General features: G+C 53.5%; 1 protein-coding gene across 2 annotated transcripts in view; it reads right to left on the reverse strand.

The window, feature by feature from the left end:
• The window catches only part of Mgat5b (alpha-1,6-mannosylglycoprotein 6-beta-N-acetylglucosaminyltransferase B), a 67530-nt gene extending 51161 nt beyond the window's left edge, over positions 1-16369 (reverse strand). Inside the window, exons 1-3 of one of the 2 annotated variants that reach the window (XM_028752933.1) lie at positions 15683-16369; positions 11914-12026; positions 3181-3328 (exon numbers count right to left, since the gene is read on the reverse strand). In XM_028752933.1, coding sequence (XP_028608766.1) covers positions 3181-3328; positions 11914-12026; positions 15683-15750 — 329 coding nt within the window. In that variant the 5' untranslated portion in view covers positions 15751-16369. The remainder of the gene's footprint in view (positions 1-3180; positions 3329-11913; positions 12027-15682) is intronic. The other variant, XM_028752934.1, reaches the window with a different exon arrangement.
• Positions 16370-18381: the final 2012 nt, after the last annotated feature.

The raw sequence follows: 18381 nt of genomic DNA on the forward strand, positions 1-18381 counted from the left end.
CACATACACAACACACACATACACAACACACACATACACAACACACATACACTAAAAATAAATCCAGTGAGGCCTAGTGGTGCATACCCATAGTCCCTATACTCAAAGGGCTCAGAAGTTCTCTGGTCCATATCTAATTTAAGGTTACCCTAGACTACCTGAGACCCTGTCTCAAAACACACAAACTATGGGCTGGGGAGGTGGCTCAGTAGAGAAAGCCCTTACATCACAACCATGGGGCCCAGAGTTGTGTCCCCAGAACCTATGTAGAGCCCAGGCAGGTGTGGCGACCACCTGTAATGTCAGCACAGGGGAGGTGGAAACAGGTCCCTGAGGCAGGCTGGCTGGTTAGACTAGTGGAATTGGTAAGCTTGAGGTTCTGCGAGAGACCCCACTTCAATAAAGAAAGCAGAAAGCAACCAAGAGAGGCACTCCAGGTCCTCTGAAAGCTCGCATATTCTCCTACAGCCTTACGCATGTGTGCACCCGTACACACACTATTTACACACAGTACACACAACACACAGTACACACACAAGCAAACATCAGAACAACACGTATAAATGCACAAATAAATCAAAAATCAACTGAGCAACTACTCCAGGCGCTGAGAACAGTCTGTACAGCCCATGTGACCTGCTCCTGTCGGCCTTTTCCTTACTCACCACTCTCTGCCATATCAGACTCCCTATGGCAGCTTCAACGCACCAACCCCAGGGCCTTTGCACTTACTGCCCTCAATACCTCTGCCCCCTACTCCTGGCTTCACGTGGCTGGCCATCAACTGTGTGAACAGTGCCTCTCTTACCCACCAGCCAGTCCTTTGGAGCCTGTCCCAGTGTCTGAGATGACCTCATGTGATCTTATGGGATATTCCCGGCCGCCCCACACAGGGATTTATGTAGCTCATTACTTCCACTCTTGGTAACCCCAACACCCAGCTCTCTCCTTTATTCTGTTTGATGCTGAATCCTAAGTGGCATCAGCTCTAAGTAGGGAACCAGTACCAAGGAGGCAGAGCTTGCTGTAGTGGGGGAGGAGGGAAGGGCTCCCTTTGTAAAATAACCCTGTGGCAGGCACACCTTCCGGTGGAATGCCCACCGGAAGCCCTGGTCCCAGCACAGTAATGTTAGTATGGACATCCTCTGAACCGGAGCCCAGGGCTCAGGGAGTGCCTCAGGTAGTACAGTGCTTGCCCGGCATGCACAAGGTGCTGGGTTACATCCCCAGCACCATAACAACCACCCCAACACTCAGGGAGTAGAGGGAGAAGTTGTTCAGGACCATCCTCGACTAGGGAGTGAGTGTGAGGCTAGCCTGGGCTACATAAGACCATGTCTTTAAAAAAAAAGAAGAAAGAAAGAGAGAGAGAGAGAGAAGAGAAAAGAAGGAGAAACCTCTCAAAGCAGAGTACAAACTAACAAAGGGTTTTCTTTCCTGGTTTGTAAATTCCCAAATCTGAAAAGTCCCACAGAGGATGTAGGTGACTCAGTGGACAAGAGCGCCTGCTTCCAAGCCTAATGGCTGGAGCTGGATCACCAAGACCCATGTGGTGGAAAGAACAGAGCTGACCCCTACAAGTTGCCCTCTGACCTCCACATGCACGCCATGACATCCATGTGTGCACACGCACAAGAAAATAAGTAAAATGTTCAGTCCCTGGTGGTTGAACAAACTGTCCTAGGCCTCACATGGCTGCTGACAGGAGCATCATGGTTCTGAAGGTGAGCCACGGGCCAGGCCTAGTGCCTCCCAGTGGTACTACTTCGGCTGCTTCTAAACAACTGTGCCTCAGTTTCCCCCTGTGCAGAGATGAACACACACCGCATAGTAGTTGTGGTTTGCTGTGTGACTGTCCTAGAGGTGACTCCATGAGAAGGACATCAGATATTCAGCGTTGTACAGTTAAATCCCCTTGACATGGGCTAAGGATCTCCATCTGGGTGCTCAGGGCATTTGCTCAACTGGCTAGGCCAGTTTGGGGGTGACCCCTGACCAGCAATCCAGAACAGGCAAGCCAAATGGCAGGGAGCCCCATACCAATCCAAAGAAGCACACTGTACCCCACTTCACTCACAGAGGGCCCCACTAACAACTCCCCACTCCAGCACTCAGTAGGCTGAAGCAGGAAGATTGTAAGTTCAAGGCCATCTGGATCATCTGGGCCAGCTTGCACATCAACACACAGACACACAGACACACAGACACATAGACACACACACAGAGACACACACACAGAGACACACACACAGAGACACAGACACACACAGACACACACACAGACACTCATACACACACACATGCACGCACACACAAAAACATGTGTACACACACATGTACACACACAGACACAGGCACTCACTCACACACACATCCACACACATGCACAGACATACACACCACAGACGCACACAGGCACTCATAAATGCATACATGCGTGCACATACAGACGTGTGTGTGTGTGTGTGTGTGTGCGCGCATACACAGACACAGGCACTCACATACACAGAAGGGGTGGGGGCAGGTGTGCACACCGTGCCTGTATAATGAGTATGATAAGTGTGTGTAAAAAAAAAAAAACCCTAGAATGTCAAAAACTTAGTGCTAGGTGTGAACTGCTTGCCTCCGGGGAGAGGCAGTTAGAGGGCCCTTCAGTTTTCACCTGAGGTACTTTATTTAATGAGGACAAAAGACAGTCTACAAGGAGGCAAAATGTTAACGGTTGTTGAGCCTGGGAGGGAGGAGCCTGGATGTAATTTCACACCTTTTTATGTGGGTGGGGTGGGGTGGGGGCAGAGGTGGGGGTGGGGGGAATGAGAGAGCACAGATGTTTGTTGGGCAGAGCCAGAAGACCTGCTCTGTCTCTCTCTCTCTGTCTTGTTCCCTGGAGACAGGAATCCAGAGCGAGGCTGGATCTTCTTGCTTCTGTCTCCCGCAGCAGCACACTATACCGGGTTTAGATGGGTGCTGGGATTTGAACTCAGGCCCCCTTGCTTGAACAGCAAGTGTTTTTACACACTGAGCCATCTCCCCAGCCCTGTTTTTGTGCAGTCTTAAAAGTTTTTCTACTTTACCAGAAAGGGGACTTTGGCTGAGCTCTAAAGGTGCATCTGAGGCTCTGCTGGACCCCAGCACCCCAGGGGCACCCCTAGCTTTGCGCCCTCCCCCACCTCTCCTCACCTGTCCGCAGCTACCTGGGCGACACTGGCAGTCCGGTGCAGCTCGCTGCTATTCTCCAGCCTGGCCAGCATGTCCATGCGCTTCATCATCAGTTCCAGCAGGTCGCTCATCTTGCGAAGGGCGCCGCGGGACTCGGGGCCGCCTGGCACTGTAGGCAGAGTGTGAGCGTTTGTCAGGGGAGGTCATGCTCCCAACCCCACCTCCATCTTTCCAGGCCACCTCACAGGAGGAGTGAGCAGAGTGTCTCTCCTACCCATTCGCCCTGCAGGACAGGACCCCTTTCCATTGGCTGCGGAAGACATTAATCTGTTGGGCTAACCTGCTCCCTCCCTGCTGCGTGACCTGAGGGGATTTTGCTATCTCTCTGGCTTCTGATTTGTGGGCGGTAACCTCTGGGGTGTCCTGAGCATCAAGAGTCTGTGAGGACTGGGAAGGCCCCAGTGGAAGGGGAGGCATAGCACCTGAGTGCCTTGCGTGACCCAGAACTCCCAGTCAGGTTTCCATAGGCATGGCTTTGTCCACTGATAGAGGCTTTCTCTGTGCTTGCTTCCTGTGTGATCTTGACACTGGGTCAGCTTGTGCTCTGGGATCCCGTAGGCTGTTTCTCGTCTCAGCCACGCCCAGCCTCTAAGCCACGCCCAGCCTCTAAGCCACGCCCAACCTCTAAGCCACGCCCAACCTCTAAGCCCGGCGTTCCCATCCCACTTCCTTGAACCTCTCTAGAAAATGACAGTGCTCTTGTCCTGAGCCACAGGCCCCTTCACGGGCCTGCTCAACCTCTTTCAATCCCTCAACCCCTGCTGGGGAGACTCTGTGGAGATGAAGCTAGAGAAAGGGAGGCACACCCATTAGGGTTCCAGAAGCACCCAAGTACCCCGGCATCTCCTATCTGATCCCCCCACTGTCAGCCGAGCACACCCCGTGTGTGCACGCCCCGTGTGAGACCGTCCTTGCTAACGATGAACCAGTCTGCTCCACCTTAGGCTGGAAAGCTGCCTTATAGTGAAGACAAACTACCGTTACCCTCCTTTATGATTAGACATCTGTTTCCAAAGGATTGGGCTGGGCTCCACCTGTGTGTGACCTTAACTACAAATGGTTCTGTACTGCCTGGAATGGCAATCGTGTCTTTGTTACAAAAGTGTAATAACAATCTTGCAACCCTACCTTTGTTTCAAAAGGTTATTTTGACCCCACCCCCGACGTCCTTATGATTTCCCCGTTATGACTCTTGTTATGACCACCTTGCAACATGTCGGTTTCAGGAGTCTGTTAGGACTAACGTGTTCTGCTTGTGTTCTGCTCCTGTAACCCCGACTGTTTTACCCTCCAAGTCCCTCATTTGGAAATCCCCCTCCCCCTGAGCTATAGATACTTTGTCTTTCTCACATCCATTGCTGACTTCTAGAACCCTGACTTAGGAGGAAGCAGTCCAAGCGGGAGCGGGCATACACGCGTGCGCACACACACACACACACAGCTTCTGTTAGTTAACTGCTTGCTTTAATTCATTTCGACGTGATTTGGGTCTGTGGTCTTTCTCCTCTCGTCTTTGGGAATCCACACTTGTCTTTCCAATTCTGTGTGGCTGAACATTCTAGACAGCCACACGAGCCCCAAGCTGCTCTGCTCTAGGCATTAAAGTGACCTGTTCCACTCCCTCCAAACTTCCAAACTTAAGTTCTCAACCAATGAGTAAAATCCAGCAAAACACTAACCACATGCTTCCAGACTACCCGGCCAAGGGCTATCAACTCTTGGGCTGAAGAGAGCCCATTAAGGAACTGAGGAAGAGTTGAGAAGGAAAGAGCCCATGGCTATCCTGCCTCACCACAGCCTGGCCCTACCTGGGAGCCAGAAGGGTGTGGGGCACTCCTGGGCAATCCTGGGTGGGAACCTGGGACACCAGGAGCTGTGGCAATTACAGTCCGTCAGTTACTGGGTGCTGGCTGTGTTCTGGCACATTCCATCTGTCCCAGGTGCTAACAGCTGCAAGTCTGGCCTATGCATATGAAAATGCAGAGAGACAAACAGCAACTGCTTCTCAGAAAGAAGGTCCCAGAATGCCCCCCAGCAGCCACCAGGGGAGAGGCAGTACCATGGAGGAGACACGTGGAGTCTCACCTTCTTCTGCTACCAAACCCTGTACGGGCAGAGGGGACGTCAACCTTCTGCTCTCGGCCTCAACATCCCTAACTCAAGAGAAGACTATCACGGCCTGTCTGTAGCCCAGCGTCCTGCTCAGGTAACAAGAGCCACTGAGGGGACAGAGGCTGAGGAGAGAAACAGAAGAGAGAGGGGGCTGATGGTGACGAGCCAGCAGAGGAAGCAGAGCAGTGTGGCCTGTGTCACAAGAGCTACTCAGGACCCGCCCCCTTCATTATTCCGCCATTATTCCGCCGGGATCAGACATTGCCTGCTTCCCCACAGGACACAAGGTCCCTCTGGCTGGGCTCCAGCAGCAGCAGAACCTGCCTGAACTCAAAGGGAGGCCTCAGGAGCCAGGAGGGATCTCTCACAGCCAGGAACTAGTGAGCAGGCAGGCATCTGTTGCTAAAGATCCCCCCAAGAGCGAGACTAAAACAATATCCGCCCTTTCTTTTAAGGTCCCAATCACAGACTGAGGCGCAATTCCACCAAATCTCACTCTGGGAGATTGGGAGGGGGACCAATCAGTTTTTTGGGCTTCCTCATAGAGCACAGGTGAGGGGTTACTAACAGGAGTGTAAGTGTCCTTCCACAGAGGACACTCCTGAAAAACCTTTACCCAATAAAGATGAGGACATCCCAGGAACTGCACAGATACAACCCCCCTTGTTTCTCTCCCTATCAACTCTAGTTCCCTCTCAAGGCAGAATTGCACCCAACAGGTGGTAGGGAGAGGCTAGGTACTCAGGTAAGGGTTTCACGACCTTCCTCACCCCTCCATGGTGAAAACTGCCAACAAGCCCAGACGGGATGAGCCGTCTGCAAGGTTGAACATTCCAAGATGACAGCTGCTTGGCTCAGAAGACAGTGACTCAATGCAGCATCAGAGCCAGAGGACCTGTGTCCTTTGGAGATGTATCCCTAGCTCTGAAGGAAACCAATGGGAAGAGAAGGAACATGAGAGAAAGAGAGAGAGAGAGAGAGAGAGAGAGAGAGAGAGAGAGAGAGGGCAGAGCAGGATGAGGAAGGAAACGGAGATGTCCCAGGAGTCACATGGGATGGTAGAGATGGGTGGGGAGTGGGGCAAAGGAAGGAGGGAGAGAAGGAGGGAAGGAGAAAAGGAGAGGAGGGGAGGAAGGAAGAGAGGGAGAAAGGAGGGAGGAATTGGGGAGGGCAGGCGGGAGGGATTGTGTGGTTTCTCCTGCCCCTCAGTAAGAGAAACAGCAAAAGGTCTCCCCATCCCAAGAAGGTGACTTCATTCTGTTTTTTTCTTGTGGCCTTAAGAGACTGAGACCAGAGCCTTAAACATGGTGGGCAAGTGACCTACTGCTGAGTTACATCCGGAGTCCCCGAAGCCTGGAGGAGTCTCACAACAGCCTCAGATAAATCAACCTGTGTCGATCAGGTGCCACTCGGGTTGCAGTCTGTGAGTTGGTCAGATAGTAGCTCCAACAAGACAGAGGCAGCAGCCCTTCTCCCAGGTTCACAGAGCCCAGGGCAGCTGTCACTCAAACATGTCTCCACCTTGACAGTGCCTACCCTCTAAACCCAGCACCCAGCACCCAAGTAGTACTTGGTATACCAGAGAGAAAGAAGCAGGGGCCGTCACTCCAACTCATGAGAGAGTGGACAATGCAAGTTTTGACCTGGCTACTGCCCTGCAAAACCTCAGGGTACCATCTGTATTGTAGATAGCTGGTGGGTGTTGTCTTGTGCAATGCACAGCCTGCTCGGCCTTCCTGGGCCGCCTGGTGAACCACAGTTTATAGCTTCACCTGTGGGAGTCCCTTCCCCAAAGGATCAGGGTGAAAAAGAAGAATCACCCAGAACTGGGACCTGCTTAGCTGTGCAGAAGCCAGAGCACTCAGGCCTGAAGCTCCACCCCCCTCCCCCACCCCACCCCCACTCTCAGCCCAGTGCCTGGTCAGCAGGAACAGGTCCATGCCTTGACTTCCCTGATGGTGCTGTGCTTCCTGGAGAAAATCACCAGCTCTTTTCACTGGCCAGGCTTCCTTGCCCTCCTCACTGCCTTCACCACCCATCACAGGCCCCATCATATCCCAGGGGCCACTGGGAGACCAAGCCAGCAGCTTAGAAGAGTCTTAGGAGTAATACAGGGGCCTGGCCCAGGCCGCATGAAAAATCAAAGCTTTGATGCCGGCTCTGTTCTGCCACTGACACATGGAACCAGTTCGAGTCCCCCTCTTGACCTCAGCTTCCCCTGAGGTAAAATGGGGAGCGGGGTCTAGAGTAGTTGAATTTTGTGATTTTTTAAAATCCTTTTGTCTCCTCCCCACTTCTTGTAAAAATTGGGGTCACAGGAAATGAAGGGTAGGGGGAGAGGAGAGAAGAAGAAGGACATAGAAAGGGAGGGAAAACAGACAGGCCCCCTAAAACTGGAAAAAAGGGGAGTAGGATGAGCCCCAGGCTGGCATTGGAACCTATCAAGGAGCATGTCACCTTGTTCCCCTGGGTGGGCCTGGGCACAGCAGGTACTCTAAGCAGAGAGAGGTAAATGAGTCTGCATATTCACACAGGAAGACAATTTCCTGGCACAGCCTGGAAGACTGGAGAAAGAAAGAAAGTCTAGAGAAAGGGTAGAGGGCTTAAGAAGGACACAGGGAGAAACCCGATACAGAGACAGCAATGTGTGTGTGTGTGTGTGTGTGTGTGTGTGTGTGTGTGTGTGTTTCTTCCTGCCACCAATGGAGGAATCTGTCTGCTGTGCCTGGCAGTGGTTTGAAGCCCCTGTCCATAGCTCTTGTTCTCTGACCTCATGTGGCTGGCCACACACACAACAGGCTTTTTGGACAAGGGACTTTCTAAGAATAAAGTGTCTTTTCCCCTACCAAGTCAGGGCCAGAGAGATGGAGGAGTCAGGAGAAGACACATAAGCCAGTTCCTTTGCTGAGGGAAGAAATCAGAGGAAGAGATGACCAGGGAAATATAGGTCACCCCACACACAAGAGTCTCTGAAGACATTTGGGGGTGGAGGCCGCTCTTCACAGCAGGAATTAATAAGGTTATCTTGTGGAAATTTTTTTGTCAGCGGGAGGTGTGACCCCAAAACCGAAGGACTTAGGGCATGCAAGTGGCCACTGCCCAGGTTTCATTATGGCTTTGATTGAGGGGCAGACCCAGTCAGATGGCTCTTGAGGCAGGCACCCTCCTGTTCCCAAACCAAGAAAGATTCTTTGTCCTCCTGTCTCCGGGGCTCCATCCTTCCTGCAAAAGCCCTAAGGGGTCACTCCACCCTGCCTGGGAAGCTCATTTGTTTTGCTCAGGAGATACCTAAGGATAAAGCCAGCCGTAGGTAGGTACCGAAGAGGGGAGAGGGCCAGGAGGTAGGCCCTCCCCAAGTGACTCATGTTCAGATGCCATCACTGGCCCCAGGACTATCAGCAAAGCAAGCTGACACATCTTCCCCCAAGTCACTTCCCGTTCCTGGCATCGACTGAATTGAAATGTACTTACTATGAGGCCCCAGCGGTAAGTCTGGGAGCTAACACATGCTCCCCACCGATTTCCATATAAATGAGGAAGCCTGGAATGCTGCAGATATGACTGGACCCCACATTTAGAGATGGGTGTTTTTATTACCCCCTGAGGCCAGCTAGTCTGTCTCCTCCCCAGACACCCTCTCTGTGGCTCTGTTTCTCATGTTCTCATCCCTACCCTTTACTTTGAGCAAGCCCCACCTGCCAGAGAGGAGAGCCCTCCCTGGATCTTGCAGAGGAGGCTGGAACTGGGTGCCTGGAGAGCTGGAAAAATCACTTCCAGTCCAGGGTAGACTCGGCAGACCCAGCTGAGGCAGAACTGTGGCTCTGGGCTGCAGAGACCAGGGCAGGCTCTAGCAGCCAAATGGGGCTTTTCCTCTACCTGTTATTCCTCTTTCCCAAATGGCTAGTCTCCAAGAGATACCCACAGAACCTGGAGCATCCTCAACTCCATCTCTGGCCTGGGGCCTGGGGTCCAGCAGAGCCAGGACACAATGATCATCTCAGGGCAGACTCAAGCAGTTGAACCAACATCTGCAAGGCAACCTGCTCCCACCAACCTGCTCAGGTCTGACTCCATGAGGAGCAAGCAAGGACCTCATTAGGAGGAACTGGGCTGGGCCTTGCTGAGTAGGACCGCCAAAGGCTCTTCCCTTCCAAGCCAGAGTCCCACCTTGGCCAGGTGACTCCCACTCAACAACTTTTGTCTAAATCTCAGGGAAGTTGTTGCTGTGTCCCATACTAGAGCACTTTCTCCTGAAGAATAATCTGGCCCAAAGAAGGTGCCCTCCCCCCACCCCCCAGCCACACCAGAGACTGGAAAGACACATGATGAGTTCTAGAAACGGCATGTTGCTCCTGGTCTAGCTGTGTGGACTGGATGTGCTCTGTATCTTAACTTCAGTTTTAAAATGTTAAGCACCAGCTGGGCAATGATGGCGCACACCTTTAATCCCAGCACTTGGGAGGCAGAGGCAGGTGGATTTCTGAGTTCGAGGCCGGCCTGGTCTGCAGAGTGAGTTCCAGGACAGCCAGGGCTATACAGAGAAACCCTGTCTCAAAAAACCAAAATAAAAATAAAATAAAATATAAAATGTTAAGCACTTGGGGCTAGAGAGATGACACAGTGGTTAAGAGAACTGCTCTTCCAGAGGTCCTGAGTTCAAATCCCAGCAACCACATGGTGGTTCACAACCATCTGTAATGGTATCCGATGCCCTCTTCTTATATATCTGAAGACAGCTACAGTGTACTCACATGCATTAAAGAAAAAAAGAAAGAAAGGAAGGAAGGAAGGAAGGAAGGAAGGAAGGAAGGAAGAAAGAAGGAAAGAAAGAGAGAAAGAAAGTTGAGCATCTGCATGTACACACAAACACACACACACACACACCCCTCTGGTGTAACTACATGTGTGACTTAAGGGGTTCTCTCCCTTCTATGGTACAGGATCTAGGGTTTGAGCTAGACCCTTCCAAAGACAGGGCAGGAGTCCTGAGGTGGGAGTTGTTGTCTTGGTCCAGAACCCTTCAGAGGGATGAGCAGAAGACCCAGAGCCCGGGCACAGACTCTCTTCCTGAAATGTCTTTATTCTCACCCATGAGTCTCCTGCAGGTCTAGGTTCCTGAAGCCCAGGCAGATATAACCAACGTCTAAGGACATCTAAGGGCATTCCCAGCGAGCCTCCCATCTTTCTGTGTCCTGAGCCCCCAACCATCCAACCCTGGGAGCCTTCACAACTGCCCCACCCCTTTTCTAACCTCAACCCCTGAGCATCTTCTGGGTAGAGACCCACATGCCTCATGGGTCCTCCTTCTCCACTACCCTCCTTTCTGATATGCTCCTCCCCATACACACCACATGCACTAAATGTGCATGGAAGCTGCTTCCCTCCGCGGTCCCAGCACAGGAGCCCCAATCCAGGTATCTTAACACAGGCTCATGGGCACCCTGTAGAGGCAGTTCCCTATCCCACTTACCGGATGGGGACACAAGGCTCAGATACTGAGGGGTCTCTGTAAGTCAGACAGTTACGCTCAGCTGGAATGGCCGCTGGTGGTTAAGGATGAGCTAGCTTCTGAGAGCTTTCACGAGTTTAAGAGTCGTGTGCAAAGCCAAGGAATGCCCCGGCGGAGGGCTACCAGATGGTACAGTAAGTGCCACTCGGAGCCCACTTGAGCGGACAACCTGCGCCACTCAGGATGTCTACGGTGCTCGTTACCAAGAACCAAGAGCCAGGCATGCTCGAGGAGGTGACTTCCAAGAGAGACTCTCTAGACAGGCAGAAATCTCACAACACCAAACAGCTCCAGAAGCCTCGCTTGCCTCAGTTTCCCTCCATGCCATGCTCCTCCTTCACACTGACTCAAAGGGACGAAGAACCCCGGTATTTGTCTGCTCCCATCAGCCTCGTAGGAGGGACAGGGACCTGAGGACTCCTAGTTACCTTCAAGCTGTGTGCCAGCCAGCACAGTGCCTGTGGTTTCTGCACACCAGCCCATTCGGTCCAGCATCGGAGAGGGTCTTCACTCTCTCCCCTGCCCCTCTCCTTTTCTCTATAACTTAAGAATCTGGCCACAGTTCTCAGCTAGAAACTAGAGATTCAGGTTCCAGCCTGTCTAATCCCAAAAGCCCACACTCTGTATACCCATTCCACACCTAGCAAGAGTCATGATGCGGGCCAGGGACAGAGAAGGACCAGGCGAGATCAACATTCCAGACAGGAACCATGTGAGCCCTTTGCAAGCCCATCCCTACCACAGCCTTGCCTGGTGAAAAACACACAACATGGGTCTCAAAGAGATAGGTGCTGTGTTCAAAGACACCAACCCCGACACAGGAAACAACATAGGAGATCTTCTGACCCTTTGAGGTCCTCCTTTGGCCTGAGAATCCTGGTGGCACGTGTAGGACCAGAGCCCATGCAGCAAGAACATCACAGAGCAAGCTCAGGACCCCCTCTCTCACATATTTGCATGTTCAGAAGCCAAGGCCCCAGAAAAGCCTGCTAAAGGGGCTAAGCTTGGAGGCTTCCCCACTCTGACTTGAGAACATGCATATTTCTTGTTGGTTCTCCTTGCCCTCAAGATACCTTCTGTGCGGATGGTGAAGGGTGAGTCCCCCAGGCGCCGGGCAGAGAACTGGCCTCCCAACGATGTCATCAGGAAGCAGAGAGTGAAGAAACCGATGCCCAGGACAAACAGCCTGCAGGGAGAGAGGAACAGGGTGGGTCAGCACATCACACAACAATCCAGCATCCTATTTCCAGCTAGGAAAAGCACAAAAAATGTCCTAAGCTTGAGCAAACAAGCTGGGCGAGGTGCTTCAGGAGGCTCAGGAGTTGAAGGTCATCCTCAGGTACACAGCAAGTTCCAGCCCAGCTCGGGGCTAAGTGAGAGCTCAAGCCAACAAAGAATCGGCAAGCGAGAGAAGGGAGCTTGGGGATGCACAGAAGAACCAGAGTGTGTGTGTGTGGTGGTGGAGAGCGAGCTCTCAGGCTCAGGAGGTCCCAGTTCAATGGGACAAAGAAGCTGACCACATTTAAAAAAATAAACAATAAGATTTGCACATAGGTAGAAATCTGAGCAAGGGCTAGTCTCAAGATAGCGGCTAGTTCTTCTGCAGTAGCAAGTCCTCAAACTTCGGTGCGTGGCTCAGCACTGGCTCCCAAGAACGATTAGACATGGATGTTCTGGGGCTAGGGATATAGCTCGACAGTAGAGTATTTGCCTAGCATACACTAGAGCCTAGATCCAATCTCCAGCACAGTCAGTAATAAGAGAGATGGGAAGGAAAGGAGAGAGGACATTATAGGTCTTCCTTCCTAGTGAGATGCTGGGACAGGGCGGGCCATCTGTTTTATCCGGCCCCCCAATGACTCTGGTCCACACTAACATGTGAAAAACACTGGTTCAGACTGAACAGTGAGACCCACTGGCTCCCGTCAATCACCTGGGCCACCCTTGGCACTGCACACACAGCCTCCGCCATCTGCCATGAGCTCACTGTCCTCACAAGATGCCACATGCCCCCAACACTCTTAGGCGATACAGTCTCAAGGTAGGGCCACATCCCTCCGCCCCCCAGTCTCCCCACAGACTTCTCTATCAGTTACGAACACCCTGACTTGTCAACCTGCACCGCCGAGGAGTGAGGGCATCTTCCCACCCAGGCATGGAGTGCCACACAAGTGTGTCTGCAGTCACGCAGGGAGGGGGAGCGGGCCAGAACATGACATCATGCATTCTTTCAATACACAGCCATTATCTAAGAGGTGCTAGACACACAAGTGACCTGAATTGACAGCTGGAACCCAGGCTCAGAATCCGAGCCCCAAGCTCTGCCAGACCCAGTGCTCTATGCTGGGCTCTAAACAAGACTGAGCAGCCCGGAGAGAGGGCAGGAGCAGAAGAGGTTTGAGACCCTAATTCATCAGAGGACTTGATAAAGTGGCAGAGCCGAAAGGAGACCCTCCCTTACCCCCAGGTCAGGGTGAGGAACCACACCTCATATAGAACCAGGGGACCCCCAAAATCATGCCAGGTGTTTTCACCTGCTCCACTTCCGCTCCGTCCTCAACCCTGGTGCCTGTCTGTTGTCTTTGTGCAAGAATTGCGCTACACATTTTAATCTCCATTATTTTAAGCTGACAGAGTAGTGTTTAATTAAAATTTGATCCATTAAGGAAAACACGTAATTGCCAAAGAAAAGAAGAAAACAAAACAAACTCCGAGCCCGTATTTAAGGGAAGCTGTTAGAAACTGAGCCAGCGAGGGAGAGGGCCTAGAGTCAGAGGTCCCAAAATCTGCCTCAGGGACAGCCGTGCCCCTGATTTATGGGGGGAATCATGGTGACCTACAGTAGGAAAGATGGTTCAAGGGATACTTCTATTACTTTGAAAGGACCTCACTGCCCAGAGTGGGGTTCAGAGCACACTCAGGGAGGTCTTGTGGGAGACTTGCTATTATCCTTTCAGCCTAAGGACTCAAAAAGAAGGGTGTAGGAGAGACTTTCCGAGTTCCAGTCTCTCAGTTCCCATCCTGTCTCAGCCATAGGATTGTGTTTCAGGTTGGAGATACAGGATGCTTGACATGAGGAGGGTCTACACCGTCAGCCTGGACTTTGAGGTCCCAATACACCACCACCTTAGCATCTCTCTCTACCAGTTATCATATTTGGGGTTCAGGGACCCCCAAAAGCAGTGGTTGGTCATTTATAGTGGATACTATGGTCTCATCCACACAGGCAACATCTCAGGGGCATCCACAAAATAAAGGTCCTGCCAGGAGCATCCGAGAGACAGCATCCCCAAGTTAGGGTGATGTAATCAGAGAGCTACCTCTGCCTCCAATCTAAAGTTCTGAGGGGACCCGAAGAAGACTGGTTGCTGCGGGTTTCCACCAGCCTAGACAACCCAGGAGGTGAAGATGAAAAGTTAGGAGGGGATTACAACTGCTCTGGGAATACTGTCTTCCGGTATGTAGGATTGGGAAACCTGACTCAGGGCGAGGGCGCTGTCTGTGGTGCTGGAGACCGCTGCCTGCAATCATCACACCAGGTCCGACTTCCGAAGCGGGGCTTCCAGCCGGCTACAAAGCTGACATGGGGTTTGAGACCAGCCAGAATCCTCTCAAGTTGCCCGACAGGGCAGAAATCAAGCATATCTCTGGAAGAGCCAGAGTCCTTTCCTGGGCACCTTAGGCCAGCGATTTCTGAGACATTCCAAAACCCTGCCCTCAGTCCTCGGCTCTACAGACCCTTGCATTCACATAGACAACCTGACTGCTGCCGTCTCAGCCCACAGAACCAGCCCAGCATGCTGATGGCAAGAGCAGGTGGGCCACATCTCCCCACCCCCAACCCAGCCGGGTACAGAAGGCTGTCTGGAGGCACCGGGATCAACCCAGAGCCTGGCTTCCGCCTTAAGGTTTATTACCGGACTCCACCTGTGGCCTAGTCCTGAGTCCTACCCTCACTATGGTGTCCACCTCTCCTGTGTCTTGTGGGACCCAATTGCCAAACAAGACAATACTCCAGGCACCCCCACACACATACACACACCTACCACTGTTTTCCCCAGCCTGGCCTCAGGGTCTAGCTCTGTTGGAGTCTGGGAGAAGGAAGTGGGGTCCTTTCCTAGGACCAACAGGTCTTAGTGAGTCTCACAAACTGCACCCCTGCCTGGCCAGGACTGTCCACGGGAAGGAAAGAGAGGGAGGCGTCTGTATTTCTCGCACCTGCTATGGCTGTCTAGCCTGTTGGAGATCCGCGGTTGGGAGTGAATCCCCAGCAGAAAGGGTCCTTGCCCCAATCTTGGGGACGTTCCTGTCAGACCCAGGTTTGTCCCCCTCCCGGAAGATGAGTGAGATGCAGGGTGGGGGGAGGAGGAAAGGGGATGGACTAGGCAGAGGATGGGCGGGCCGACCTAGGAGACAGGCGGGACACCAGGGGTGCTTCCTAGGCACCCCACAGTAACTTCCACAGCTCAGATAGGACCGACTCGAGATGAAAAAGGCCTCAAGGGGCAGGAAAGAGACTTGCTGGCTGGGGCCACTTTGGAGCCCAGGACGTTAATCTTGGTGTTTTCTGATTCCATGTTCACCTCTCTATACCTGATATCGTTCCAATCTTGGTCAACTCAAGAAAGATTCAGATCTGCAACACACACACACACACACACACACACCCCAACCCCATCTAATTCCGTTCCCCATTCCCGTGGCCCTCGTCCAGAATAGACCCGCGGACCTCCTTTGCCACCCGAACTTGCACCCCCTGAGGGGACCGACCTCGCCCAGCTCCACAAGGAGCCCCATTGGGGAGGTCTTGACCTCCCCGCGCCAACCAGTAGAGAACTTTACCGAAAGGGTCTCAGGGTGACCAGGCATCTTCTGACCATTATCTTCCCATCGGGGTTGACTGTGATCATTGTTCAAACTTGTCTGGGGGAGAAGCCGGGGGCGAGGCCGGACGCACCGTCCTGGGCCCGGCTCTGGCCGCCTCAGGAACCGAGAAGCCGCTGCGGGCCGAAGCCGGGGGTCGCAGCACCGAGGGTGCGCGGGGCACGGTGGCTTCGCCGCTCTGCAGCCCCGCTCCGGGGACGGCGCGGCCTGGGAGCGCAGGGCAGGGCTTCGGCGAGAGCTCCGGGCCGGGCGGTCTCTGCGTCTCCGCCCTCCCCGCTTCACATTTTGGGGAAGGCGAGGCGGCGCGCCCCCAGATCGCCGGCCGCGCGTCTGCCTGCTAGGCTCGCTGGCTGGGCGGGACGGCGCCGCGGCGCGCAGACGGGCTTCCCGCGGCGGGCGCCCTCATTCCCGGGGCCCGCGTCCTCGGAGCCGGCTAGAGGCGGCCCCAGGCCCGCACCCCGGCCGCCCGCACCTTCCAGCCGCGCCGCTCTGCACCCGCGCGCCGCGCCGCGCCCATGGCTGTGGGGAGGGATGGCTGCGCGCTCGCCTGCCTTCGTCTTCGCCCGCCCGCTCGCTCGCTCGGCCGCCCGCGCTCCGGGCTCCGGGCTCCGGGGTCCCGCGCGGCGCTACAACCCGAGGCGCCGCATTGTTCCCTCTGAGGAGGCGGCCCGGGAGCGGCCTCGCGCTTCCTCGGCGCCTGGGCGCCATCTGGTGGCCGCGGCCTCGCAGCGCTCCCTCCCGGGGCTGTGAGAGGAGGAGGGGGACCCGAGAGCGGGAGCCACGGCTCTGCGCCCTCCCTGGACCATGCAACTTCCTAGGGCATCCAGCAGCCCGGAGAGTCGAGGCTGCTCCGGTAACTGCAAAGCGCAGGGGAGATGGGCCCGGAGAGGGGAGCCTTGTCTCTCCTACGAGCCACCTCCCAAGAGCTTCTATACCTAGGGCTTCTCACCCGCTGATTCTCTCTCGGCAACACCCACCCACCCTGAGAAACTCCCCGAGTCCTCCCACTTCTCACTTGTCTATAATAAACTAGGGCTGTGACATTCATGTCAGGAGCCATCAGCTGTATACCTGAGGTCTAGCCTCGGATCCTCTTAATCACTGAGTTAACGGGCTTTCTAGTATACAACTGGTGACCAAAAAGCTCTTGCTGTCCTGTCACTTAGTCTCTTAGAGTTGATGTGGCTTTGGTCTTGACAGACAGGAATGAAATCATCACCCAGGCTTGTGGCAGCAGAGGCACCCAGACAAGAGGCATGATTTAGAGCAGAGACCCCCATCGCCTTCAAACATTTCCTTAGCCAGCCGGCTGCAGTGACCAAATTTCCTTCCGCCATCCGTCACTCTTTCACTGAGGCACGGTCAGCCTGCCCTTGCTCAGTGCGAATGTGCTACCTAGCTGAGGGAACACATCATTTCGCCAACACTGATTTATCGCCCGTTTTCCCATTGGCGGAAAGTAAGGCAAATAGATAACGGAAAGACAGGTGAACGCTGGTGGAGACGCAGACAAAGCAGTCACCGCTGGTAAGGAAAGGCTCCAGGGGAGCAGAGGAGGCTGCAAAGAGTCTGGGGATGCCAGGGCGGTTGGATGGGACCAGGTTAAGATGGAAGAGAATACGAGTGTCCTAGTTAGGTTTCTATTGCCGAGATAGACACCCTGACCAAAAGCAACTTGGGAGGAGAGGCTCTGCTTGGCTAACACTTTCACATCGCAGTCAATCACGAAGGGTAGTCAGGGCAGGAAATCAAGGCAGGAACCTGGAGGTAGGAGCTGACAGGGAGGGAGTGCTGCTTACCGACTTGCTCTCCAAAGCTTGCTGGGTCTGCTTCCTACACCACCCAGAACCACATGCCCAGGATGGTACCACCACAGTGGGTTGGGACCTCCTACACTATTAATCAAGAAAATGCCCACAGGCTTGCCTATAGGCCGATCTGATAGAGGCATTGTCTTAACTGGTAGGTCTTGCTTGTGTCAACAACAATAGCAACAAAAAACTCAGGCCAGAGCAAAGGGCTTTCTCCTGAGCTGTGGAGGGGCCTCCCTTCACAGACCATCTTTATACTCAGTACCCAAGGCTTTGGCAAGAGTCATGTCTGCCTGGTCCTGGGTAGTACTGGTCCAGCCTGAGTACCTTAAGGCCATGAATGCTCTGCTAGCTTCCAAGTCAAGAACTTTGAATGTGGTCCAGGGAGATGGCTCAGCCTGGAGAGGCATCTGCCACAGACTGATGACCTCAGGATCTACAAGTAGAAGAAAAGAACCCACTCCCTCACATCCTCTAACTTTCACACTCGTATCATGGTATACGTGTGTGACCGCACACATGCACACGACAATAAAAAGTTTCTACTGACCAGGCATCTCCTATCTCACCACACTCAGGGGGTTTTGTTTATACCTACTTGACAGCCCTGAGGGATGACTGCTGTGTAACATCAGGGAAGGTGGCCTTCCTTCAACCAGAAACTTGGGCTTAGAAGATGGAAAGGACACTCCCAGCTAGGTGTGGTGGTGTACATCTGTCATGCTGGCACTTGGGAAATAGAGGGAGAAGGATCAGGAACTCAGGTCTAGCCTTGGCTACACAGAGACTTTGAGTCCTGCCTTGGCTACATGAGACTCTGATTCAGAAGGAGGTAGCTCCCCACTG

The sequence above is a fragment of the Grammomys surdaster genome, unplaced genomic scaffold, assembly GCF_004785775.1.
Source record: "Grammomys surdaster isolate TR1022 unplaced genomic scaffold, NIH_TR_1.0 125940, whole genome shotgun sequence".
Classification (NCBI taxonomy): domain Eukaryota; kingdom Metazoa; phylum Chordata; class Mammalia; order Rodentia; family Muridae; genus Grammomys; species Grammomys surdaster.